At 41.2% G+C, this 26,454-nt stretch overlaps 1 protein-coding gene across 1 annotated transcript in view; it reads right to left on the bottom strand.

Annotated features, from left to right (window-relative positions):
• col24a1 (collagen type XXIV alpha 1 chain) overlaps nucleotides 1–21,431 on the bottom strand; it is an 86,627-nt gene extending 65,196 nt beyond the window's left edge. The window contains exons 1-4 of the mRNA XM_082510096.1: nucleotides 20,861–21,431; nucleotides 13,798–13,865; nucleotides 6,273–7,648; nucleotides 537–590 (exon numbers count right to left, since the gene is read on the bottom strand). Of these exons, the coding sequence (XP_082366222.1) occupies nucleotides 537–590; nucleotides 6,273–7,648; nucleotides 13,798–13,865; nucleotides 20,861–20,913 (1,551 nt within the window). The 5' untranslated portion in view covers nucleotides 20,914–21,431. The remainder of the gene's footprint in view (nucleotides 1–536; nucleotides 591–6,272; nucleotides 7,649–13,797; nucleotides 13,866–20,860) is intronic.
• Nucleotides 21,432–26,454: the final 5,023 nt, after the last annotated feature.

Genomic DNA, 26,454 nt, shown 5'->3' on the forward strand with positions numbered 1-26,454 from the left:
ACACATAGGCACATAAGTATATCCACAGAGGGCCACTCGCCTAAATAAACTAACATGGTTTTACCCCATTAATAATCAATGCATTGGCGCTGACACTCGGGAGTCATTGCTTGATGTGGTTAAGAAGCAGGTGCTGAAATCTACAAGTAATCAACTTAATTATGCTAAATGTTTTCTTTAAGTGCAGCTGGTATTTCCATTCCATCAGTTAAATTAGCCATGATGATGCGTCTCCGCATGGTCGAGCAAAGACGGGACTGAAGTTATTCTTATTTATGACTTATTTATACCTTCCGTCCGACACTAAAAATAAAACACGCCTTGTTCTGTTTAAAAGATGCCTCCAGGGCCTGTGGCGTGATTGCGGCGTTGCATCATCAGCCTTAGCAGATGTATACAAAGTAGTCTTGAGATCAGAGTGGATTTAATCACACTAACCACAACACTGTCTGTCAGCACTGCTTTCCCGACGGTCGCAGATGTGGTGGTGACTAGCGGAAAAGCACAAGAGGAGTGATTTTGCAGAGATTACTCACCCGAGAGCCTCTTTTTCCTGGAGGACCAGGTAAACCAGGGGGACCAGGAGGACCCTAAACCAGAAAGAAACCAGAAATGTGGAAAGGAAGGAGACATAGATAGAGACAGGGAAGAGGGGGGAAGACAGTGCATTAATGGCAAGCAATAACATGTAGTTCACTGTTTAGGCATATTTGTGTAGAAGCTGCAAAGTTTAAAGAAAAGAGTCAAATGTTTGCATCTAAAAGCCCAATCAAGAAAGTCCTGATCAAGTAAAGCAAGTTACATTCTCATTATTAGACAGACACCGGTGTTCTCCGACTAGACTATTCCTAATCACCATCCAGTATATGCATAGAGTATACAGGGCTAAACAGCATTGAATTGGCCAAAATGGAAGCAGAACAACAAATCCTGCCTGTGCTTAGAAATCAAGAAGTTAAAGCAGTTAATAGGAAACATAAGCATGTGCATTCAGTTCTACTTTAAGTAACAAATGTAATTAAGGATATGATATTTTATCATTCAAGGTTTTGTTTTGTTAGAAACTTAGTGAGCTCATACAGTCCAAATGTAGAGCCAGCTTTTTCTTTTATTTATTTATTTGTTTGTTCATTTATTTAAAAAAATGTGCTCTTTCAAAATTCTCTTACATCCTGTTTATCAAATGCTTCACATTATAAGCCAAATGTGTGGAAAGGAGTTTTAGAAAATTTAAGTAGAAACCAGAAAATCCAACTTAGGCTGAGGTCTGGGCTTTGACTGGATCATTGAATCACCTTCATTCTTTTTTTCACTTTATGTTGTAGACTTGCTGCTGTGCTTGGCATCATTGTCCTGTTATGACCCAGTCTCAGGCTTTAGCTGTCAAACAGAGTTGACAGTTGACTAGAATACTTTGGCATACAGAGGCCTTCAAGGTCAAATCATTGACTGCAAGGTCCCCAGCATTCACCGTCTCCTCCACCGTGCTGACAGTCCAAAGACTGTCCAAAGGACTTTGTTCCAGGATTCTTCTGGTTTATTCAAACACACCTTTGAGAACCCCAGCTGTGCTGCCATGTTCGTTTTAGAACTAAGAGACTTTGTCTTAAACAAGCTGTACTTGTTCAGTCCTTTTCGATATATACTATAAGCATGAGATTTAACATGCTAACTGGCACCTCTGGTGTCTGAGATGTAGCTCTTGGGTTTTTTGCAGTTTCTCTGAGCATTGCAAGGTCTGGCCATGAGGTGAATTTGCTGGAACATGGGGGAAATTGCGGTCTTGTGTAGTCTTGAAAGCTCTAGACCAGCAGACTGCCAAAACCTCTGCTTTTCTGCTAAAGATGCGCACACTTGCTGATAATCGATCAATCGAGCACATTTCATTATTAGCACCTAGCTGCTACCTTCCATCTATGGAAGGAATAGGGTGTACTTAGTTTTTAACAGGGCTGTGTGCCAGACATATGCACTAAATTCACTCTGTTTAGCTGTGTAGAAAGATTTAAAATGTTTTGGGAAAAGGTCAGAGTCACATGTAAGAAATACTTGTACACCATTTCCTTCTCTCCCCCAAAACAATGTTAATATTCCCAAAACTAGATGATAAGACTGTTTACTGTTCAGTGTTTTTAGGGCACTCTGGAGCATCTCTTGTCAGAGAAGTAGATGGGCAGAGAGGGATACATAAATAAAGAAACAGCTGTTTGTTCCTCCAGACTCCCACATACAGAGACATGGAAAGTGTGAGCACACCACCGCCTTCGCCACAACAACAGGGCCTAAAGAAACGGAGGCACTGATCGACTAAAATGACCGTATTCAAAGGCTTCATCTGTGCTGCCAAGATAGGGGTCAAATATTCAACAGTGTCCAGTGAAAAGGTCAATTTTCTTGAAAGTTGAAGGGCAAAATGAATCTTCTTTTGAAGAACTCTTTTTAACTGCTGCACTGCGATAAAGTTGAGTTGATTCACACAAACCAATGTACGTTGTTTACACACAGCAACTTACTTTCAAAGGGGAAGGAGGAAATAAATGAGTGAATTTCACTCCAGTCCTGTATTTTATTTTTTTAATTGGCTGTATTTCAGTGAAAACAATTTTTTATGTGTTTGTTATAGTTTATGCAAGTCTTTTGTTTATACTGCTGTTGGCCAGGACACTCTTTGAGAATCGGATTTTCTTTTATAAGAGTCATTTTTCCTGAATAAATAAAGTTATAATAAATTAATAAATAAAATAAATGAAGATTTGGTGAGATTCCTTTATTCCCGAGACTCGAGTTCTTGTTTTGGGATTGTTGTTTTTTTTTAATTTCTAAGAGCTATTTGGGATAAGCTGGACCTGATAAATACAAAAACCAAGCATCAGCTTTGATTTCAACTTTCATATATTTCAATATTAACACATGGAATAGCTAAAAGCAAAAAAAAAAAAAAATGTATAAAGAGACATTGGACACAACCAGTGACCTGTTCAGGCCAATCAAACACATGAAAGCAGAACAGTACAACAGCATTTCAGTGTTTTACATTGCAATACCGTAAAGACACCAAATATCAATATCTTACACACGCAACAAATATAAAGTGTACATTTTATCAGACCACCAGATGGTGCTGTTGAGTGCTGTTTTTCTAGAAAGGTCAGCCGGTAATGATCAGCATGTGGGGCCAAGTTAGCAAACCAGAGATGTGGGCAGAAAGAAATTATAAAAGCACGTTGCCTTTTAAACATATACTGTAGGCGCACTGGATTATAAGGCGCATTACGCAAAACAAAACAGTCAGATAAGTCAAATTTTACTCAACTCATTCTTCTTGCTTCCTCCACATCCGCACCATTGTTTCATTAATGTTGAATTCTCTGGCAGCTGCTCTGTTCCCAAGTTGTTGCAGTATATTAATGACTAACCTCGTATTGTGGATGGATTATCTTAGTTGTTCTCCCGACTGAAGTTTGGTCCGTTTACAGCATCCTGCCATGCGATTGCATTTGTCTCTAACCATTGGGAACCTTCATGTTAATTTTTATCGAGTGGAAAAAAGTTAGCGTTCATCCTCCAGCTTCACTGTGTTTATGTTATGCCAACATAGCTGTGTCACTAGCGATCACGTAGCTCATCATTATATACCAGCTAGTCCAACTTCAGTAACCCTACAAACGTCACTGTTGTTTCGTTTTCTGTCTTCATTTATGTCTGAAGTGACAGCAGAGCTGTACGTTAAATATTTTTCACAAATCTCTCAGTCAGAACATGCTATATCATGTTTAGGTGGAAACTAGGAGCTAACTTCCTGCTAACTTCTAACTCTGTTAAGTTTAATAAATTCTGTTTTCATTTCATGACAGAATTTAGACAGTTTTTAACTCTCAGTGATGCCGCAGTGTTCATTTGACTTTGGGACCTGAGTTTGACCCAGGTTACTCCACGAGGCTCCTGACTATGGTAGCCGTAATGCTCCAACAATCCATCAAGCTTCATAGCTTACCAAAGTCATACTAAAACATTTTTTGATAGATTTTTGAGCGCCATGTACCACATAAGACTGGTTTGGGGTCAGTAAGCATAACCAGAATTCATACATAAGGTGTACCGGATTATAAGGCACGCTGTCGATTTTTGAGAAAATTAAAGGATTTTAAGTGCGCCCTATAGTCCGAAGAATACAGTAAAGGTTTTTTGTTGATTTTTTGTTTTTTAGCAAAGCCCGGACCAAAGACGTTCGTATGGAAGTAAAATATTCTGGGAATACTAGAATAAAAAGGTTTATGTCATGCAACATCATCTTAAGGTCATAGGCAAAGGAGTAGCAAAACTGACAGTGATTTAGCTCAGCCAAAGTCCAGCCAACCCCGTGGCCCACTTAACTGAACAAAGCTACATCCTAATTCAGAACGAGCTACAAAAACAATGCAATCCATAGCCTACTCCATGCGCAACTACCCACATCCATACGTGTTGCAGAAAGCAGGGGCCTTTGTTACGTGCTCATGACACCCAACCTCTACAGAGAAGTGAAGTGTAAAGCTGATGAAAGTCCGAGTATAGTAGTCAAGACAACATTAACTTCCGACACATGCTGTGGAGTTCCATGTTACTATATTAGCTCACTGTCTCGAAGAGGACTGGCAATCACAGTCTCATTTTCAAATACCTCTAACAGCAGAGTAGTCCAAACTTGCACAACTCCAACTGAAATAACTGCAAACTCCTAATATTCTCAAAGTGCTTTTATTGTCAGTGAAAAACTTGGTTTCCTTCTGAAACTTCAGAGAACGCTAAAAATGATAATCTCCCATCACTCCTCAGAGCTTGGGCATGACTTTTGCAGTGGGGTCAACCTACTCATAATGTTGTGTCATTAAATTGGGCCAATATTGAAGCAGTGAGTCATTTTAAATTGGGGGGTTTTTGTCACTGTGAGTAAAAGAAATCATATACATCATATTATAGACAAAGGGGAAAGTAAGACACGCTTTCTTCTGCTGCTTCTTTGCTTGTTTTGAATTTTCTTAATGAAAAAAAGTGCAAAAATGCTAAAGCACAAATTAAAGGGAGTGCAGGAGGCCACCTGTACTCGTCCAGTTATGTGGCTGAAAAACTGTGAAATACTTCCCTTGAGGAAACAGGCCAGCTTGTCTTCAAGTTCAAACAAAGAGCTAGCCACTGACCTTCAGCTGACCCAGCATTCAAAACATGCCTGCATCTAAGCGGTCAGAGTAGCCAAGACACACAAACTGTCAAAGATAACAGCACCGAAGGACAAACATTGTGGCTAATTAAACATTTTTGCCAAAATACGATCCGCTGGAAAAAGCCCTGTGGCTTAAACTGTGTCATGTTCACAATGCTCGATTATGCCTCGAAAAATGATGTTCCCATAGAACTAAAGTCCATCTTTAATTCTGTTTTAAGGCAATTTTAGTTTCTCTCCAAGAAAAGAGCCTGTCCATGACAGGACACTGGAAGCACATCTCAAGTCATGAGACAATGTTAACCATGTTAGAAGATTCTCCCTTGGGTACGAGAGTCATAACATTTGGTTAATGTTTGGTCTCCTGAAAGGAAACAAGGGTAGGAGAGCGCGAAGATGATATGGACAAAATGTGTTTCCCTCCAAACATTATTGAGAAAGAAGTATAGCAGCATGGGAGTGTGATTTTGACAAAATACCGCAGTATAGCTCAATTAGGCTCTGGGACATGTAGATAAATTGAAACAACGATGCTGGATAAGATGTGTCTCTCCCTACAGGTCTGCAGGCGCTGTAAGTACGGAAAGATGAATCCAGGCATTCTGCATCATTATACACTCACATGTTTATACCGAGCACCAAGAATGCCTAACACATCTCACACATGGAAACATAAGCCACACTCATGAACTACAAGTGTGTCCAGAGCCACTAGCTTACATCATGGCCTGGATCAAGTGCTTTTTTTTTCTTCTTCTTTTGTTTTTAAATCCAGGGGTATAGCTCCAGTCCTCCAAAGATGTATCCTCTGACATAAGAGCAAAAATACCTAGCAGTACTTAACAACTTGTAGATACAGGGAAAAAAGCACACTGCTTGGACATGCCATCACCTTTAAATCACTACATTTCACTGCCAAAACATTTTGCATGTCTCCTGAGTGTAATCAAGCCACATTGTGGCTCACTCAGAATTTGACTCTAAAATATACATAGCAGTGCACTGGTTTGCACATCAGTGCTCTCTATAAGCTCTAATTCTCTGCTTGTGATTCACAAATTCAGTCACTTACCGGAGGACCAGGCTCTCCTTTGGGGCCATGTAAACCATCTTGGTAGTCATAGAACTCTGGCTCCTCGTATCCATAATCATACTCTCCCATGTCTACGTCATCATAGCTGCCATCCAAATCATGCTGCTCTGAGGTGTCCACCTGATTCTCCCTGTACAAAGTAGTGCTATTGGCTCTCAGATGAGTCTCTGGGAAATTTTGGCTTGTGGAGCCAGAGTACCTAGAGCTTGTGATGGAGTTGTTCCTGAGTTCTTCCTTTAGTTGGCTCTGTCTGACCAGGGAAACAACACCTGTAGTGGCATCCGGACTTGGCTGTTTTCTGGAATTTCTCTCTTCTTCTGTGCTGTTTTCAGAGTGTTCAGTGTCCTCCTGGGGCGTAGTGTCTTTAGCCAACACATTTTTGGTAGTGGTGGTTGTTGTGCTATAGGCAAAACCCAGAGCTGCTTGACTACTTGGCGTAGTTACGGTGGGGCTATAAAGCTGGAGTGATGATGTGGCAGAGTGGGATAATGGTTTCAATGTGGAAATGTTTTCTTGGTCCCCCAGATGAGGTCGTATTGGTGGGCTCAGAGTTGAATGTTGCGTGACCAAACGATCTGGGGATAGTTTAATGGCTGCTGTAGATCCGATGGGTGTATTTTGAGTAGCTGCTACTCCAAGAAGAGACTTTGTCAAATGGCTAGAAGGGGGGTCATTCACCACAATATCCGAATCAGAATGTGGGAAATGTAATCGGTAAGTGTCGGCCAGCCGGCACTGTTTTTTAAGATATTTGCAGTAGTGCGCGGCAGCTTGGGCTGAGGGATAGATATCCAGTTGGCAGACTTGACCACTAAATGGTGCCGCCTTGGAGTTCATCCTTCCCAGAGTGAAGACACCCCCAGATTCCCCCAGTGTTTGAGATCTCCCCAGGGTTTGCTCCCACTGTTGCACCCCTCCACAATTCGCATAGAAGGACACTGAACGTGCACGAACCCCAACAGCAAAAGGGTGCAGCCGCCCATCCTGCCAGTTGTAGTTGAAGTAGATGGAGGCTTTCTCTGCAGTATAAACCACCACTCTGCGTGGCAGCAACTGAATGCCAAAACGCAACCGGTCCCTCCCGTCCTTGATACTAAAAAGAAATGCATTGTTTGCTCGCCAGGAGCTTAGGCTAACTATAACGGAGAACTCTTCGCCAAATTCTGAAGGGAATAGATTGGGCACTGGCGCCTCATAGAGGGAGTTTGAGTCGAGCAACACCCCATATCCAGAAAAGTGGCCATCGAAAGGTGAGGGAACATTTGCATAAGTGGGAGGCTGTGAGCTTGTCCTTTCGTAGGTATCGTCTGTGTGGCTTTGAGTTGTAAGCCCCAATCGATAAAGGATATCCACTCCTAAAGGACAGAGACAGAAATATTTATAAGATTAATATGCTGAGAATGAATTGCACAATTTTATGAAAATGTACAAATCGCAAAAATGTTTCAAAACAGTTTTAATACATTCAATTGCAGTTCAGTGAAAGCTGGCGGTCCAACACCAGGTTACACTGACATTTCAACTTAAATTCCTAATAAAAACCTTGTTTATTTCAAGAATTAAAACTGAAACCTGCTGAGAATATATCTCTGATACAAGAAGAGTGGGGAGTTAACTTATTCAGCAGGTACTAAAAGCCTGCATTTTTACTTGCATCGAACTATTTTATCGGTAGGACTTTTGCTGATCTATTGGCATCGGCATTTACAGAGCTTAAAAAAAATGTGTCATGTGACGCTAATAAAAAACTGAATTCACATTTTTATACCCAAATTTTAGCCAGCAGTCTGACTTAATTGAGCATAACATTCAACCGCTAAAGTTAATTTTTCTGTTCTGGAATACAACTTAATAACTTTCACTTTGCATCCTGATGATTTGGTAACACTTTGCTTTAGTACTTTTTTCTGTTTTTTGTAAAACTGCAAATTTGGAAGTTCATGGATAACAACAATTATATTTTAGCATTAAAAACACATTTTCAAACTTGCAGTAGACAAACCATTACATAAAAACATAAAGGAATTACCAAAACTTTTAATATAGGGCAGCTGTGGCATAACCCTTAAATTGGATGGCGGGCTAAAAGTAAAGAAAAAACAGGATGATGAGTCTTTAACCACGTTATCAGTGCTAATTTAGTGTAATCTGACCACCAGAGGGCACTCTGCAACGTCCCTGTTGGTAGCTGATCTGAGCAGAGTTAGGCAGAGAGTGCACGAATAAAAGTTAACTTAACAAATGTTAATAAAACCTTTTTATGCTTTGTGTGTCAGTACAAAAAGGGAAAAAATGCTATTGGCCAGTATATCGAAAAATCTATTATTATATCATCAAATATCGGTATCAGTTTTAAGTCCTATATCAGCCAGCCTCTTTTTTATATATTATTCCTTTCAAAACTATTTAAGAGTGCAAACCTTGATAGTTCTCTCTTTTAATAATACTGAGAAAAATATTTGCATTCGCATTTACAGATTCACAAATAAAAATGAAATGATGAAAATCTTCTATAGATGCCTAAACATGTTGCTCATGGACAAAAGATTTTAATTCGATGGCATTAAATATGAAATAATTACAAAACTGTTTTTTTTTTTTGACCAAATAATCAGGCTAAAACACAAGGAGTGACATCAGGAGTGAAAAGAAGGGACTGGAGAAGAAGTGCTTATCACATCATTGGAAGTGTCCCAGCATCCAGAGCCTGCAGCAGCGGAACTAACAGATGCTTTTGGGGTCATTTGATCCAGCCCTAACTAGAGATACTGCCTGTACTGAACCCAAACTGGGACCGGACAAGAGTTATTTTCTTTTTGAAGTTAAATGACTAAGAAAAGTTAGTGAGCCATTAGGGCCATGTAACAATGTCAGCATGATGCCAATGATCCAATCCATGTTTTTCAAGCAACAGAAATGCAGCTGTAGCCCAGATGAGAAGCAGGGGCAAGATAAGCATGTAAGCAGAATACAGGAAACTCCTCCTCCTTTTTGAACTTGCATACAGAGCACATTCTGTCGAGCTTTGCATTCAAAAAACACAGCAAACTGGCGATGATACATGTCAGTACATGATTGTGATTAAAGGATGCTGCACACATAATTCAACTTTAAATATCAACTGAATTGCAAATGATGGCCTCACTTATTTGTGTACATGCAAGAGAAAGCATGGAGGTTTCTGTTAGTGCACTGGCAGACGAAGACAGCAGTCACACAGAAGCGTTTGTTCAGTGTTTAGATCTCAGCAACAGTTTGACAAACTACGTTCCACTGAAGAAACGACTCCACCGTATTTGGGAATACCAGCTTGATAGACGGGCCAGTTAATGTAGAATTACTGTGAGTGGAAACAAAAAACAAACTAAACCAGTGTCCACATATTATAGTATTGTCTTTTTTTAGTCTGAAAAAGAGAACTGAAGAGTGGGGTCTGTGCTTGTTGCTACTCGGCATATAGAAAAGGCATCAGAATCAATTTCCTGAGAGAAAAAGTGGGATCAGTACACGCCTGGAGACACAGACATAAAGTGCATCCTTCAGAACATTCTGTATACCCTTAATAACTCCATGCTCTATACGCTTGCTATCGAAAAGACTTCGGTGAAGAGTTAGAAGAGTTAGAAAAATACGAAAATCCTAAACTGAGCATTTGACCTCTAGAGGTGTGAATATGTAGATGCAGGGAAATAATGATCTTTTTAATGTTTGAACTTTGCCCATAATGTTGTAGTCAGGTTAAAAAAAAAGTGCACCCTCTTTCAACACTAAGGTTTAAGATATAATAAAAATTTGATAGTTCTTAGCAGGTATTGGAAAAGCAATAAAACATGATATATTACACCACGTTATTATTCATGTAACAAAAACTAAGCCAGCATGCTGAAGTAAGTACACTGCTTCCATAGGAACTGAGAGGGTTAATAGCAGCTAATCAGATGCAATTGATGATCTGAACAGCAACAAGTGTGAGTACCTCTGTGAAAAGCAGATGTTTTGGCACTTTGTAGGTCTTTAGCATTCAGGTGTGTTAACACATTGCCAAGGAGGAACGACATCAGAAATGATCTTAAATGAGCAATAGTCAGTGCACCAGTTTAGCTAAGAGCGTGAGCATCCACATGCTGCATGGCCAGAAAGCAGCAGGTTTGAGTCGGACTGTGGCCCTTTGCCGCATGTCTTCCCCTCTCTCTCTCTTCCTGAGTTCATCTGTATTTATTATCCAATAGAGGCAAATAGCCAAACATTTTAAAAATATATGTCAGTAATTGCTGCTGCGCATCATTCTGGGAAGGGTCTTGAGGTAATTTTCAAACAAATGTGTGGAATCCATCTTCCCAGGAGTGGATAAATACTCCTGGAGGTCAGTCTGTGCAATGCACAGAGAAACTATATAGACCTCGGTTAGTGTGTTAAATTTTACAATTTATGACAATACAATTAGAAAAAGACTGAAGAAATATGGCTCGCTTGGAATGGTTTCAAGGAGAAAATGTCTTCCCGTTAAAAACCAAAGTTTCATCTGAACAAAACGCAAGACTTCTGGACCAATGTCTTTTGGCCTTAACGCACAGTACCACATTTGGTGTGAACCAAACACAGCATATCAGCACAAACTTGTGTAAGGGTGATGATTTGGGCTTAATTGACCAAAACTAAACAAGAACGTTCAGGAACCTCGATTTCCATGAAGTTCTTGTCTTGTTCTTTTAGTCAACCATGAACTCTAGAGCCCAATGCAGGCCAACTGCCTAACAACCCAATATTGCCTCCCACTATGTCGTGCAACAGAATAAAGGCAGAGCAACAAATCTACTACAGAATGGCTGAAAAAGAAAAAAATCAATGTTATGATGGGACCATAAAAGAGAATAAACAAGGAACTGAAGCAACATTGTAAACAAGGTCGGGCCAACGTTCCTCCACACTGATATGAGACTGAGCTCCTGAATCACAGGGTGCACTTAATTTTTAATTTTGTTTCATATACATGTGCTGTCGTTTATCTCAGCTTGTATTTACCTCATTCTAAGACCTGTTAAGAAGCAGATGAAACCCATTTCTGTCATACTGTTTGGGTGCCAGAGCAGAGGTAAAGAAAAGAAGACTACAGAGATAAAGACAATGTGCTTTCACAGCATTTTTAGTCATGCAGCTCTGATAGGAGGAGTATCTGTCTGCAGAAGATCTGAGCGCTCACTGTGATGTCCTCCACATTCACTGCCTGAGGTAACGTCAGACGAGATCCCAATTAATCTGTCTCATACGTTAAGACAAGGTGCTCTTGCGCTGTCTGTTCATTCCTCCTCCCCTCATTATGATGGATTGATTCTACTTGGAGCGGGCCATCACGTATCACCCGTGATATGTGGGGACATGGCGTTGCATGATGGCATAAGGGGAGGGACACTGCAAGAGGCAGTAGACAAGGCACATAAACAGTCTATGTGAGGACTAATCATGAGGTCAGCCTTAGATAAGACAATACTGCAATAGTGGAACAGACCCCAGGATATGACATATTTTTATATTATTGCTTCAGTGCCTAATTCAACAAGACTTTACTCTTTCAAGAAAGTCAGACTCAGGGTGAGAGATGAGATTATAGTTAAAAGATCCCAAATCAATGTAGATCCACTGATAGAGCAGAGCCCAGCAAAAATAACAACTCTATCTATGATCACCTTCTAACTTCAGCTCTTCTCACCTCCAATTCTTCTCATCCTTGTTGCTCTGTTTAAAAATAAAGATGAATATCACTTCACCCCCAACACCTGACCAGGTGAGGCACAGCTGCCAAAACATGCCAAGCTAAGATTTCCTCTTCCCATTGTATGTGCATTTCTGCCATGTACTTTACATTATGGGTGTATTTAGTATTTTCATTGATGGACCATAGAGATGCGAGCACTGAGTCAGAAATGTAGCAGGAGGGGAAAAAACAGAGAGGGAGGAAACAAAGGTACAACGGTTATTTATGCTGCTTTTAAATGCATGCCATGGCCCTGAGAGCAAGAGCGGGCATGTTAAGGAAGAAGGTTAAAAGTGATCAGAAGAGCAGCTAAAGAGGAATTCCTGTGTGCACTTGCTGTTCCTATATGTACTGTATGTGCTCCAAGATAAAAGCAGAAATAGGGTGTGATGTGGTTGAGCTGTATTATGAACAAGGCATCGTAAACATTAGAGGAGTTCTGTAGGAACCGTTCTGAAGGATCCCAGTTAACGAGTTCTTTAGGATCCCTAAAGAGTTTGTGGCATCAGCTGATGTAATTACTGGAAGCATTACAAGAATGAGTAGTTTGATGTGCATTTAAGCCACTTCCAGTGGTTTTATTTCATCTTAGCTTCTAACTTTTCCAGGAAAGATATGCTTACAGTGTAAATGTAAAGATACGCTACTTAAAAACGCATGTAATCCTAGTCTATGTGTTCTGATAGTAACCGTGTTTCTTTTCATTTAAAAATATGTTAATAGGAGAAGAATGACGCCAAAGTTTGCATATGTATATATCGGTTCTCATATATCGGTTTGTATATGGCTCATTTATTGACGATACTTACATTTTTCTGAGTAACAGTTCAATTCAAATTGATTTTATTTATATAGCACCAATTCATCACAACTGTCGCCTCAAGGCTATAGGAAGAAAAATCTTTTTTCTTAACAACTGTGTGTCAGTTTATATATTCTGTATTTATTTCCTGTTTCTGTCATTCTGTCTTGCCTCTGTTCTTTAGCATTTTGGTCCCATTTCTGCAGCTGCTGCTGGACTTCTTCTTTGACTATTATTGTGCAAGCCATAAAAAGATTCAACAACTCTTTATCCAGCTAGTTGCGATCAGGAACTGGGGCTGCTGCACTGAATGGGGGGATCCAGCAATGTCAATTGCTTAGCGAGTGCTAATCACTGCTGATTCTGTGTCTAGCCTACATTGAAATAAAAGTTTATATTTGAGTTGTTGTGTTTTGTTTTGTACTTAATGACTTTAAACTCACAATGCAATATGTAGCATGCTGTCTTGATTTAACATTTTAGTTTTAGGACCAAATATACCCGGCTACCTGCCATCACCAAGTACCAATATGATGTCAGTGTTCTCCCAAGAATTAAAATCTCCACACCATATAACATGGAATTTATTTGAAATCTCAGTCAGGAGGTTTTTATGTCAGGTAACAGGAGGCTAATGTTAAAACAGAGTCACTGACAAGCCATGAATGCAATAAATAGCAGACACCCCACTCACTTAATGTGAATAACCTGGCTCACACCTGATCGGCTTCAATAGGGCCCCTGCAAGTGTTACATAGCATCACTTTTCTGTTATTGATTTGAGTGGGGTACAGACAGGAGCTTTTATACCGTCTATATGACAAATGTCAGTGAGTCACATGTCCTAGTGACAAGGGGGGGGGGGGGGGGGGCATCTAATAAAATGCTTTCATATAAAAAATAAAAAAAAATGCTGACTTTTAGTCATGCATAAGTGTTCTGTTGCTTACCTTGAGCTGCGTAATCTTCTCCAGAGAGTGCTGCTGAGCATACTGACAGGAGCAGGAGAAAGTTCCACCTAGATGGACAAAACAAAGATCAGTTTCATGACTAGTTGTTGGGTTTGTCTCTCTGACACTTTTTAAACATACAGTCACATCTTTATTTAATAAAGATACACTAACTGATGCTAACAGCGGAGCATGGCCATTTGTAATTAGCATGGCTGTGAATGCTTATAGTTAAGGTGATCAGGCGACCCTGAACTCTCCCTTAGATATGCTGCAATAGGCCGAGGCTACTGGGGACTTACCATCATACAGAGTGTTTCTTCTTAAGTCACCTCTCTGTGTTTATACAGCACTTTGCATTTAATCGCTAGTTATTATTAATCTCTGCCTTGTCTTCATCCATTCACCCCCAACCGGTCACTGCAGATCGACACCTCTCCCTGAGTCTGGTTCTGTCAGAGGGTTCTTCCTGCTAAGAGGGAGTTTTTCCTTCCCGCTGCCACCAAGTGTTTGCTCATAGCGGGTCACCTAACTTCTGGGGTTTTCTCTGAAGCAAAATGAAGCACCTTAAAGTGAGTGTTGTTGTTGTATGGTACTATATAACTAAAACCGAATTAAACTGAATACTATTATGTTGCAATAGTCTTTAAATTTATAATAAAAGTACACAAAGCAGGACTTTACTGAAGCAATATAGTCAACGCTCAGCTTCCAAACCACCCCAGTATGTGAGCTGCCACAGTTTAAGAAACACTTTACATAATCTGATACTGCTTGGTGAGTTCAAATAATAATTAATGCTATGTAAATAATAAATAACATGCTTGTGATCTAATCATCACTTCAAAAAATGAGAGCTGAAGTTACATTATAATCATTTTGGTTCTGAAAATAGTGTCAGTTTTTTGAGAAAGAAGAGAAGAAGGAGAGAGCAACGAGACAGCAAAAGTGCTACTGGAGAGGTAACAGACAGCCAGATAAGGAGAATAAAATGAGTCCTTGTCAAGTAATTAGCTGATAAGGTCTGCTTTTACATGAATCCTTTCGTTTACACTAAACAATCAAGAGATTCATCAGATAAATGATTCATTCACAAGAAAACATATTCATCCTCTCCTGTGGTAGATGATACTGAGTAGATATCACTAGTCGAAACAAGTAAAAACGGAAGCTGGAGCCCCTTAAAAGACAATGTGACTGCTCCGTTTCAAAAGCCGTTCCACTTTGACATTTTTATGCCTGAAGACGTAGTGACAAGCGATGAAAAGAATATTTGAGCATCGTGTTTTATCGTTTCCAGACAATGATGGATTTGATCTCCAAGGCACATGGTTAATAACAATTTGATGCTTTTTATGGCAAAGCAAGGACCATAAAGAGGCAAATGCCCCAGCCAACATTCACACAGTTGCTCCTCCCTTTTCATCTTTTTCAAGTTGGATCTCCTCTACCAAAAACCTTAAATATCCTGAAAAGCTACCAATACTAAAATATGTTCCATTCTATAACAGGCTTATGAAACAGTAAGTTATATATTAATCATACTACATGTTGTCAATTTGCTGCACAAGAGTCACATAACTCCACTCTTGACCCTCACTGACCCCCACCTCTAGATGGCACTCCCCACCAGACAGCTACAGAGGAAGGACAGCAGACAACACAGAACAGCCGGTCCTCAGCATCACTGTAAAACCTTCCTACCCAAAATTGTGCAAAAATGTCGTGCAAATTAGGTAAATTTGTTCACGTTAACTTTAGCTTGTCCAGTAATATTGTCCACTAAAATGCAGATAGGGTGCATATACATTGATGTGTCTAGAAATGTCCAGAACTACAGATCAGGCAGTCGAACATGTGTTATAAAGTCTTAATCTAAGGTAAGGTAACATTTGCTAACACTGTCACCAGTAAAGCTGGGGGGAAAAAGTATAAAAAGTATAAGAAGAAGCAGCTTAAAAAGAAGACAGAAAAGAAGAAGCAGTAACTCCAGTTTTAGTGAAGGTTTGATTTAAAGGCAACGCAAACAAAATACTTCACAGGACATTATCATCAAGGTTTTCTGGAATACGCTCCTTCAGTCATCGATAAAAACAAGAATCCAACTTAAATAAAGCTCCAGCACAATATCACCGTTTGCTTATTTATCCCCTCATGAAGTCATATTCATTCAACATTTTTCACCTGGTCGTCCCGCCTGCATTGGCCCTGCTCCTCGCAGTTTCAGAACCACTGATCTACAGTAAAGCTGGACATTCAAACCAAATCACATCAGCAGCCCTGAAAACAGTAACAGCTGCTTATACAACTTGTTCTGGCAACTGGTGTCATATTTTTCTCTGACACTGACACAGTGTGGTGGCTGTACAAAGTACAAGAGACAGTAGTCCTGCTATTTTAATATGCAGGGTGCCATCAGTCAAAGGTTGCTGTCACACCTTAATCCTGCAGGGACTGACAGCCTCAAGCAGCATGACAGGCGCCTTACAAACAAGTCTTTTTGGTGGCCTGTGAGCATGAGATTAAACCAGTGTGAGTCACTTTCTGACAGAGAGCCCCCACCCCCCACCCCAACTCCCAGACGGGAAGCCATACTTGCCCTGCAGAACTGAGTAATAAAATATAATCGAAAGCAGAAAAGAGGGGGAAGATTAAAAAGACAACAAGGGAAGAACAGAAAAGGAAAGGGCTGCCTTTAAGTAGAGACACCGTGAATGAGTGTGTCACCTGTTCCCCATTGAGAATGTGGTGCGACATTCCACAGCTGGTAACGCAGACGTATTCCCAAAGTCGGAAAAAGTTACAAAAAAACAAGTTGGGGGGGAGACATATGAATACAGTCATTCATCTACTGTGAGAGGATTACAGTGACATTTATAAGGGCAACGAGTAGCTGGTTCTGTTTAGACATTGGCAGCTTTTAAAAGTAGACCAAAGATAGAGGGGAAAAAACCAAATAAATCACTTAACGTTCCTTTTTAGAGTGTGTGGATCCATGTGACGCTGATTCAGACATTTTTTTTTTGTCCTGCTGTCTGTCCCACAGTCTCTTGTTCGTGGCTATTTAAAGCATCTCTGAGGCTCTGTCACTGAGCACGTTCCGGCTATCGCTTCATCACATTTTTAGAAACAACTGGTGACCATTTCCCCACTTGCTGAACCTTGGTTTGGTGCTTTAACCTTTATTGTGACATGCAAACAGAATGGAAGGGATGTATCCGACTAATAAGAAAAACAGACTACATCCAATCTTTCATCAGAGGTGAATTCCCTTATATGTGACAGTACCGCTACGGCACGTTTCCCCGTCCTAGCAGTTAATGGAAAAGACCCCTGAAAGCAAGACAAAGCTCCCCAAACAGTGCTCTGTTGACGAAGGGAAATACCACTATGTGGGGAGTGGGTGTCATGTCAAGACTATAAATAATCACAACTTAAAGCTCCACTCTGCAATGAATCATTCCAGCAGTACCAGATCTTTCCTTTCTCCCCTTCAAAATTAGCTTGGATCCCTAACAATGGTTCATTCAACTGGGGAGAAGGCTGAGAGTCAAATGGAGAGGCAAAAAGCTCAATTACGCTTGGCAAATAGAAGCAAACCTATTACACTTCTGTTTATAGTCTCATAAGGAACTGGAATCTTTTTTTTTTCCTTTTTTTTTAACATTCATCATTACTGTCAGTCAGGAGGTGAGCAGCGGCTTTCACGGTTCATTGTTTACACGTCTAATTTACCAAATCAGTAAGTAACAGCGAAGCATGCAAAGCTGTTAATCTACACACACAGCTCTGAAATGAAACTTCTAGAGGATCTCCAAGAAACTGGAAGCACTAAAACTGCTGTTGAGGTGCGTTGGTGTGAAAAATCCAAAAGCTGCTGTGTTTGACTTCGCTTTGGGCAAAAAAGGTGCTCTGAATAGGACAATCTAAACAAACCTGATGAGACTAACCCTGACTCACCCGTCCCACTTTTCATAACCCCTGAAGTTTGCTGAAGCTCTTTTGGCACTCCTTGGAGGAGTCATTATTCAGAAGATTGAGGTTTATAGAGCATGACCTTGGAGCGTTTACCTAACCTCTACTGTTGTGTGACTTAGCTGAGCCCAGTCTAAAAATGCCATGGATGTCATAGCAGATATAACACATAAAATGACGCAATGCCCCGAGGATCTGTTAAGACCCAGCATCACCCAGCATGTTACAGTATAAACCAGTTGAAATGTTTCCAAATGAGTGCATCACTTTCTTGCAAATCAGGTGTTCTGTTCCTGCATGTTTTGCTTTTCAATCTCAACAAAAAACATTCCTGGACACCATGAAGTCACTGATCTACTGCCAAAGAGTGTTCCCGCTGGCTGGGTTACAGCTTCAGTACCTGTACCCTTATCATATTAACTTCACTCTGGTATAACTAAGCAGGCTTGTTGTCCTCTCTCCAAATAGCCATCAGCAAAAATGATTAACAAATCAGCAGGTTTCCAGGATTGAACTGTCTAATAGTGGAGCGTTTGCAAAGGCTAGAAATGATAATGATTTCCTAACTGTTCCAAGCCACCAATGATTCCAAGCCATCATGAATCTAAGTGGACTCTTCTATAAGGAGCGTGCCATGTCTCTCCTCTAATGAGCATGGCTAACATTTGTCAGCTCACTCCAATGGTACTCGGAGTCAAGAGGTCACGGCAGACCAGTGTAAAGATTGACTGAGTTCACAAAACAGTGAGCAGACAAAGGCCCGTGAGTAAACTTCCACTGGCTTTTATTTATTTGCCCTTTCCCTGTTGCAGAGAAACCTTCAGATGTTAGGAGGGTTAAATACACTCACTCACACCGACAGGCCAAAATCCCTGCAGCCGGTGATTTGGGGAAGGTGAGTACACTCCAGCACGAAGGTGGAGAGGCTGTGATTGTAGCACAGAATAATTCAAAAAGGGTAACCTGAGCTGTGGGACGTGGAAGTCTTATTAAAGGCATTTATAGTGAGCTCTGCCGATTACCCAGATGAGCCAGGACATTGTTTTTGTAAAGGCTTTCCTGTCAATCTGTCCATTTTCCTAACTTCTTGTGCTTGGTTTGGGACTGGAGCACATCTAAGCTGACACTGGATGAGCGGCAGCATACACCCTGCACAGGTTGCCCGTCTATCACAGGCTGTTAAATTGTTGTGTCTATAAGGGTTCATAAATTATCTCAGATTTGAGCACCACAAATTAGAGTCTGTTTAGCTCCATTGCAGATAAACATAAGTAGCTGCTAAATACCATTAGATGGTGGGAACTTTGGTATTGTTGTTATCCAGTTATATTGAAAGCAAAGTTTGACATTTTCTTGCATAAATACTTATCCTATCATGCAGTCCACTACAACTTATACAGGAAGGCTTTTCTGTAGAAGCATTACCCTATAATGCTTCTACAGAATGTAACATGTACTAGGGTAGCCTCATAGGGAGCTACACAGTTTGTACTTTATGTAGTGACAGTAAAACTTAGTATCCCTCATGCACTCAGAGGCACAGTAGACATGTGGTACACTGAAAAACATAATAACTGGGTAAAACTACAGAACAATTAACGTTTTCAAATGAAAGCACTTCACTTCCTGTATGAATTCTTGCTGATGTTTTTCTGTATTTCTTAACAATGGACTGAAATTTGTACCATTTGCAAAAATGTTCATAAACTTCTATAAAAAGACAAATAATGTGCTGGCAGAAAAACCCTTTATATTCTCTGCTTTTTTGTCCTTCTGCCTCATTGACCTGACAATAGCAAACTTCTGCTCACATTATCAACCACCTGGAGGTACCAACCTGTGCTGAGGAGTCAGCATGCACTCTCAGCCAGAGTGTATGTGAGTGGTTGTGTTTCTGCAGTGTTATAGTTCTAGCACTGGCAGCAATAGAACAGTAATGCCTGCAACAGTGGGTGATTGTCTGGAGCTCAGGAGCCAGTTAACCACTGATGCATACACACTAACTCTGTCTGTGAATTCAAGGGAGGCCACATTTATCCCCAGTCACCTCAGTTTTCCCCATAAGGCTCTCATATTCACTACCAAGGACAAAAAAAAGGATCTCTTATAGGGTTTCAACTCTACTTTGTTTTACATCAAGCAACCGCTATCAGCAGAGAATAACAGAATGTCTTGTGATCTCAGATTTTGTTTTTAGATCATATCTGGAAGAGATTCATAATAGAGTACAGGCAACTTGGACTCACTTCTGATAGAAGATAATGCTTTTCCTGTGAAGTACTCTTTCTTTCAAGAAGTGCACATTTCTGATGTTCCACAGACCCCAGCTGAATGTAGCAGGACAACAAGACCTGCATGCTAGATGTCAATAATGCACACTCCCATGAGGAATGTTTAGGGTTTAAGGGTGTTCATCTAAAGCCTTAACACGTTTACAGAGATGGACACATTTGCTCCTCTTGGGTCCTTCACATTTGCTTCTGTGCTTCTTCTAATTTATCACTTGCAGAATAAGCATTATTACTTACAAGACAGCCTCATTCATCCCCTTTCTCCATGGTTTACTGTTTATTCTTCAGCTTACTGGAGCTGTGTGAGTGGGTGCCAAATAAAAAGATGATATTGTAGCAGATCCTAGACTGCATGTTCACATGGTGGGATCAAAGCCAACTTCCAAAGCTGAAATGCATGGGTGTATGGAAAAGTACAGGTATCAGATGGGGATGGTAAAGCTTAACAGCAGCAGTCCGTGCACAGCTAGAGTGAAGCTAATATGCAGAACAAACAGGTCAAACGGATCGAGCTGAAGACATCCTAAAAAGAGAAAAACTACAGCAAAGCTCAGTCGTCTCGTGCTTAAACTTTCTAAAATTCTGAATAGTTTGTGCCACGTTTTGGTGCCACAATCGTGCAGCTCAGCTGCTGAAACTTGTTTGGTCAACTGGCGCCCTGTCAGGGAAACACGCCAAAGAACCTGAACAGAAATAAGTCTCCCAGTTGCCATATCAAGCGAAAACCTGTTCCGGAAACAGCTTCAGCGCATAGATAGTCTGACATCTGCAGAGTACTTAACCAAATGACCACTTACGTTGCTGCCGGGGAAACGTGTCCACTCCTTGTCCGTTGAGCTCCTAAATGCATTTGTATGCATTTGTCCAGGCAGCAGAGATCTGGGTGAAAACAGAATCACACTCAAGGGGATACCTGCACATGGGCTAACCTTTGGTAAGAGCCAAAGGAAGCATAAAGCGGACGGAGATAACTGCCACCTCAGAGTTTCCTCATCGTAGCTGCTGCAGTCCTGAGGAGAGGTCTCTCCAAACTCTTTCAAAACCAAAGCCTCAGTTCCTTTGCGCTCTGCGGCGCGCAGTGATCAAGCTACTTCTATCCAAAGTGGAGACGCGCAACAGTTGCATAGGGGGGAGAGAAGGACTTGCAGTGCAGCGAGTCGGTATGCACCAATGTAAACTTGACTGCTCTCAGGGATTCACAGAATTAGCACTCGACTTCTTCTTGGTCTCCAACACAGCAGATTCAGTTCCATGCGTCTTTGCCTCCAGGCGGTGGCTTCTGCTATGTGCCTTGACTTGCACTGATGCGAGGGGAACCCGTACTCAGCCCATCACAACCCCATCCTACCAGCTGGTGGTGTTGGATTTCACCGGTTACTGACTCGTGACATCACGGACGGAGTTTTGGCTTGAGCCCTTCAGTCACTCTTTGAGTGGAGTTTGAGTGCTGCACTACCCTGCACGTTTTCAATATGTTTAGTTATAAAACGTTATAAAATGCACGTAAAAATTGTAAATCATAGACATACGCAAACCAACACAAAAAATAATGACGTAAAACAGAAAACATCAGATGGCATCAGTTCAAAATGTTATGCAATTACTTTACTTGACATATATGACACTGCGTGTAAGCTGAGTTTTAAAAAGAGCTTAATTTTGAAGCGGCTCTAATAGTATCACTAACACTTTACATGGCAGAATAAGTGAGCTTGAGTTAGTTGTAAGTGCACTTGATGCACATTCATAAGGAAATCGTCACAGAAAATGGGATTATTATGGTCGCCTGTTTCTGAACATACATCACACATCCAACATTCAAAGTAGAAAGCCAGTATCAATGAAATAATGATCACAATACTACTAAAACAAATAGCATGCAGTATCTTAAATCCACTAGTTCAATTTAAGTAAGTAACCTTTATCTTTTATACATTGACCATTAAACTGAAATTGGGCATTGGCTGGAAAAGTGAAAATATGCTGTAGCGTGCTCACAGTGTGCTGTATATATAAAGACTTGACTGCCTCCTGACTGTAGCACAGGATTAAACAAATGATGAAAAAGAGAATTTTGATGTAGTCAATAATGCACTCTCATAAAACAAAACAAAACGCTATGATTCAGCGAGAGAGTTAGACTGTTAGATGTGAATGTGGTTTATGAGCTTAGGTAGCATGCCATATAGTCTGAGGGCTTTTGATTTTGCGTCTGCTCCTTCTCCCGAGATTTACACAAGCACAGATTTATTAGGTGTATAAACTCCAGCAGTGTTTATAATGACACATTTGCTCCGGCACCAAAAATGCTCCTTTGTTTTGCGGTTTCCCTGTCCTAACGCTGCACAGAGTTCTCCTTGAAAATGACACCGTTTCCTCATCTCAACCATCGATTTTTCCAAACAAACAAGCTCCAACTCACTTCCACCATTTCCCACTCAGACTAACCCAATAACCTTGGACAAGAAGAGCTCTGTCACGACCCCCTCCCCGCCACATGCCATGGCATCCTCCTCTAGATGTCTGCATCCTCAGATCAGCCTGGACCGGGATTGAGTCCATATGGTTTGCAGTTTAGGGGCCTGGGAGACACGGAGCTTTTCCTGCCTCTAATTCCAGGTGGAGAACACAGGGTTTTTTAACCTGAAGACAGTTAAACAGCAGTGACAGTGAGCAGTTAGAATGCCCAAACACGGAGCAAGGTAAGAGAGGTCAAAGTGGCATGAAAACTCCAAGAGAGCCCATCAACCAGTGCAAACGACGACTTTCATAAGGATTTTGTGATTCCTGTAAACAAGGTGTCTGAGGCCCTTTGTGCTGCGGATGTGTGCCTGCAGCAGTGAGTCTACTCGCTGTCCCCCTTCTTCATCAAAGACAGTGTGAGGAGGAGGAAGCCCACACGGGATGGAGTCTCTCTCTGGCATTGCTATTACTCAGCATCTTCGGGTAGCGATGCTCTATCCAGATGTTTCACTTCCTCTCAACTTCCAGAGAAAGGTTCAGAGGTGCTGCTTTTCCAAGAAGGTTATGAATCAACGTGTTGAAGAAATAAACTTCATGATAATGTTGTAGCACAGGGCTGCTTGAGCTTGTTGACTGGCAGGAAAAGGTTCAAACTCTGTCACGGGTTGTTAATAAAACCTTGATAAAATCACAGATTTAGAGCCCGCCTTGCTGTGAGCGTCAGCGGTCCTTTAAAATCTTTTATTATAATACCAGAATTATTTACCATAAAATATCTTCACTTGCATGCAGAGCGCTTTGCAGCACACTTTTTAAGATGAATTTCATATTTTTTTCCCCTTCACATGTGCAGATGTGCAGTAATCAATCCACTGTGTGCTGAGCACCAAAGTGTTAGGCCCGAATGAGTGAGTCAGATTCACACTCGCTTGTCTTTCTCCTGAGGAACGGGCAGATGTAGACGAGCGTACATGGAGACCCCCTGCCCCCACCCTCAAAACAAGTGTTCCTCTCCTACAGTTTAATAACTTATCCAAGGAAATGACCAGTTAGTGTTTAGACCAGTGCTCTCAAACACTTTTCACTTTCTTGGAAGCGCACAAAAGGCCAGGCTGGATCGTCATCACAGCAGTGTGTGGTTACAGACGATGATCAAGTATTAATGCACAGATTGCACGTGTCAATTCAAATGAACTTATTAAAAAATCACAGCTTTTCATGTTTTATTTAAAAAAATACATTTTGCATATGCTGGCAGCATGGTATTTGGAGTCTTTTGGACGCAGCACTGTTGCTGGCACCGCTCCCAGAAGCTGCATGGACTATCCCTACCTGCATGCTCATGTCTTGTCAATGATTTCATTTCCAGAACTTCCCCTTGGAAGGCCAGGATCCAAATCACATATTCTGCTGCTCTGAGAGCGTATTGTCTTTAAGGTTTGAACATTTTATAGTAACACACCAGCTTGGAAACGTGAGGAGCGTGAAAAACCTTCGGCCTCACGAATGATTCTAAGCCCAGAGTCAACCATGGGTGGTTAAAGAGGAAAAATAAGACGGCAAAATCTCTGTGGTTTGGTAGAGCGTAGAGCAAAAACGTAAGCAGCCATTAGGCTCAATAAAGATGTGCTTTTGAGAGGCCACTGTAAGCACATTCTTCTCAACATAATGATCCAGACACGGTTGGTTAAGTGTGCCTCATTAGGTAAAGGGCTCATCAGTTTGCCATGAATTTAACTGGGAGGAGGGCGACCAGTCTAACAGCAGACTCTACCTGCAGACTGACGAGATGCTAAACTGGCTTCTCTCTCTAATTAGCAGACACGGCCCTGTGTAATTTCTGTCCTGTGTGCGTGTCATCGGCTCGTAGAGCTGTTATTTTGCCGAGCAAGGAGAGTGTGGGCAACAGCTGGGGGAGTGCGTAACAGATGGTGAAATACAGAGCAGTTGATAGTGGAAACAATGTTCCATGTACGAGTGTGCATGTGTGTGTGTGTGAGAGAGAGAGATTGTATTCAGTGAGGTGGTTTGTAGTGCTTAAGAGATCACGGGAAAGCAGTGAGAAAGGGGCCAGGGGAGTCCAGGGTGAAGGGGGTGTTTGGGCAGGGAGGAAGTGTAAGAGTGTGCAGGGAAAGTGAAAGTTGGGTTGGGGTCGAGTGGGCTAAAGAAGGAACACACACACACACATACTGCGCAGGGAGGTGCAGCGTCATGTGCAGCTTTTAATTTAGTGGTAAGCTCATGTAGGGACTATAGGCAGATTTTAAGGTGCAAACTCTTGAAACAATGCCTGGCGACTTGATGGTTCGTCTGAACTCTATGTGAAGGGATCATTTTTAATTTACAAAACACTCACGAGGCCTTTAATCATTTATGGAGGGTGCACATACTTTATTCGTGTATTCAATGTAAAGAAAGCGCCAGAAAGTGGTCGTTTCTCATTTCTGATTGTGTGCCAGCATCATGGGTTTGCCTGCGTGCAATTAGTTTTGCAGACGCTGAGCAGAAGTCAACCAAGCCCACAAAAAACAAGCGTGTTTGTCAGCTTTTAAAAACCCCAGGCATTTACATGCAACCATAATCATATATTGCAACGTCATAAATTACTCGAGTTTCAGACAGATGTGAAATAATTTATGGTTTTCCTAACATTGTCAATTAACAGCTCTTAGGAAACCACTGCACTGTCTATGCTTGAATTATGCTTTTATTGCTAAGGAAAAAAAAAAATGTCTGAGAACAGGAAGGAAGAAACATGTAAGCTAAATACCGGATGCACTTTAGCGTTTTCCTCTGCAGCTCTCAAATCACCTGCTGACCAGTGTCAGCCAAAGGAAGTATGATGGTTTCCCCATCATTCTTGCTGAAGAGAAGAAAGGAGAAATGCATATGCTCCAAATTAAATGAATGTGATGTCTAGAGAAAATCTAAAGGGCCCACTGGATGGGTCCTTAAGCTTGGATTTACACTACGTTACAGCTTGTGTCTTCTTGGACGTCTTGAAGGGCTTTCCCAACTGGATCTTGGCAGTTTATTCCATTTATTATTTGTGGCAGATCTTCTCAATCTTTTTCAGATTGGATGCGAAGTGTCTTTGTGCTTCCATCTGATGATCTGCGGGGTTTAAATCTGGGTTTTCCCTGCTCCATTTAAGGATGATCAGACCAAAAGAGACCTACAAACTATCTTAGATTTGATAGGTAAACCTCGAAGCCCAGGTTTTCAAGATGCTGTCTGTGTTTGGTTCCATTCTTTCCCCATTTGATTCTGACTGGGCTCCCTCTAACTGCTGTGAAGAACCACACCTTTGCATCCTACCATCTCCATGTATTACTGGAGGGGCGGCCTTAGCCAGTCAATGAGCAGTACATGTACTTGTACGGTGTGTTTTCAGTGAGTGGTCTGCCACATGTGTAGACACCATTTCATATCCACACAAACACAGAGCAGTGCAAAACAAAGACAGATATGTTGAAGACAATGTTACTCCAGTTGAAGATCAATCTCAACAAATATAGTATACTGTGTGTACTTAAATGTCTTAGACAACCTGATCTGACTCTGCCCAGCACAGTTTCTCTCCCCTTTGACGACTATTGTTGTGATTTGGCGCTACATAAGTAAAATTGAATTTTTAAAATTGAATTTCATCACCTTTATTGCTCAGTTTCCAGAGCTCTGTGTGCTCTCAGTTTGGGAAGAGGAGAGGAGCCGCCTGAGACAAAGTCTGATTTAGAGGGGGGGGCAAGAAAAAAAAGACACCTTGACCTCACTTTCATCTCTGGAGCTGATCCTCTCTCTGGCGTGAATTCTCCAAGGAGCTGGCTGTGGAACAGAGAGTGGCTTTATACTTGCTTACTGCAAAGTTCCTCATGTAAAATCCCATTTAAATTCTCAAGAGGGCTGAAAGGACGGCTTTGAGAGGCAT

This window comes from Aulonocara stuartgranti (assembly GCF_965226115.1).
Source record: "Aulonocara stuartgranti genome assembly, chromosome: 17".
Classification (NCBI taxonomy): domain Eukaryota; kingdom Metazoa; phylum Chordata; class Actinopteri; order Cichliformes; family Cichlidae; genus Aulonocara; species Aulonocara stuartgranti.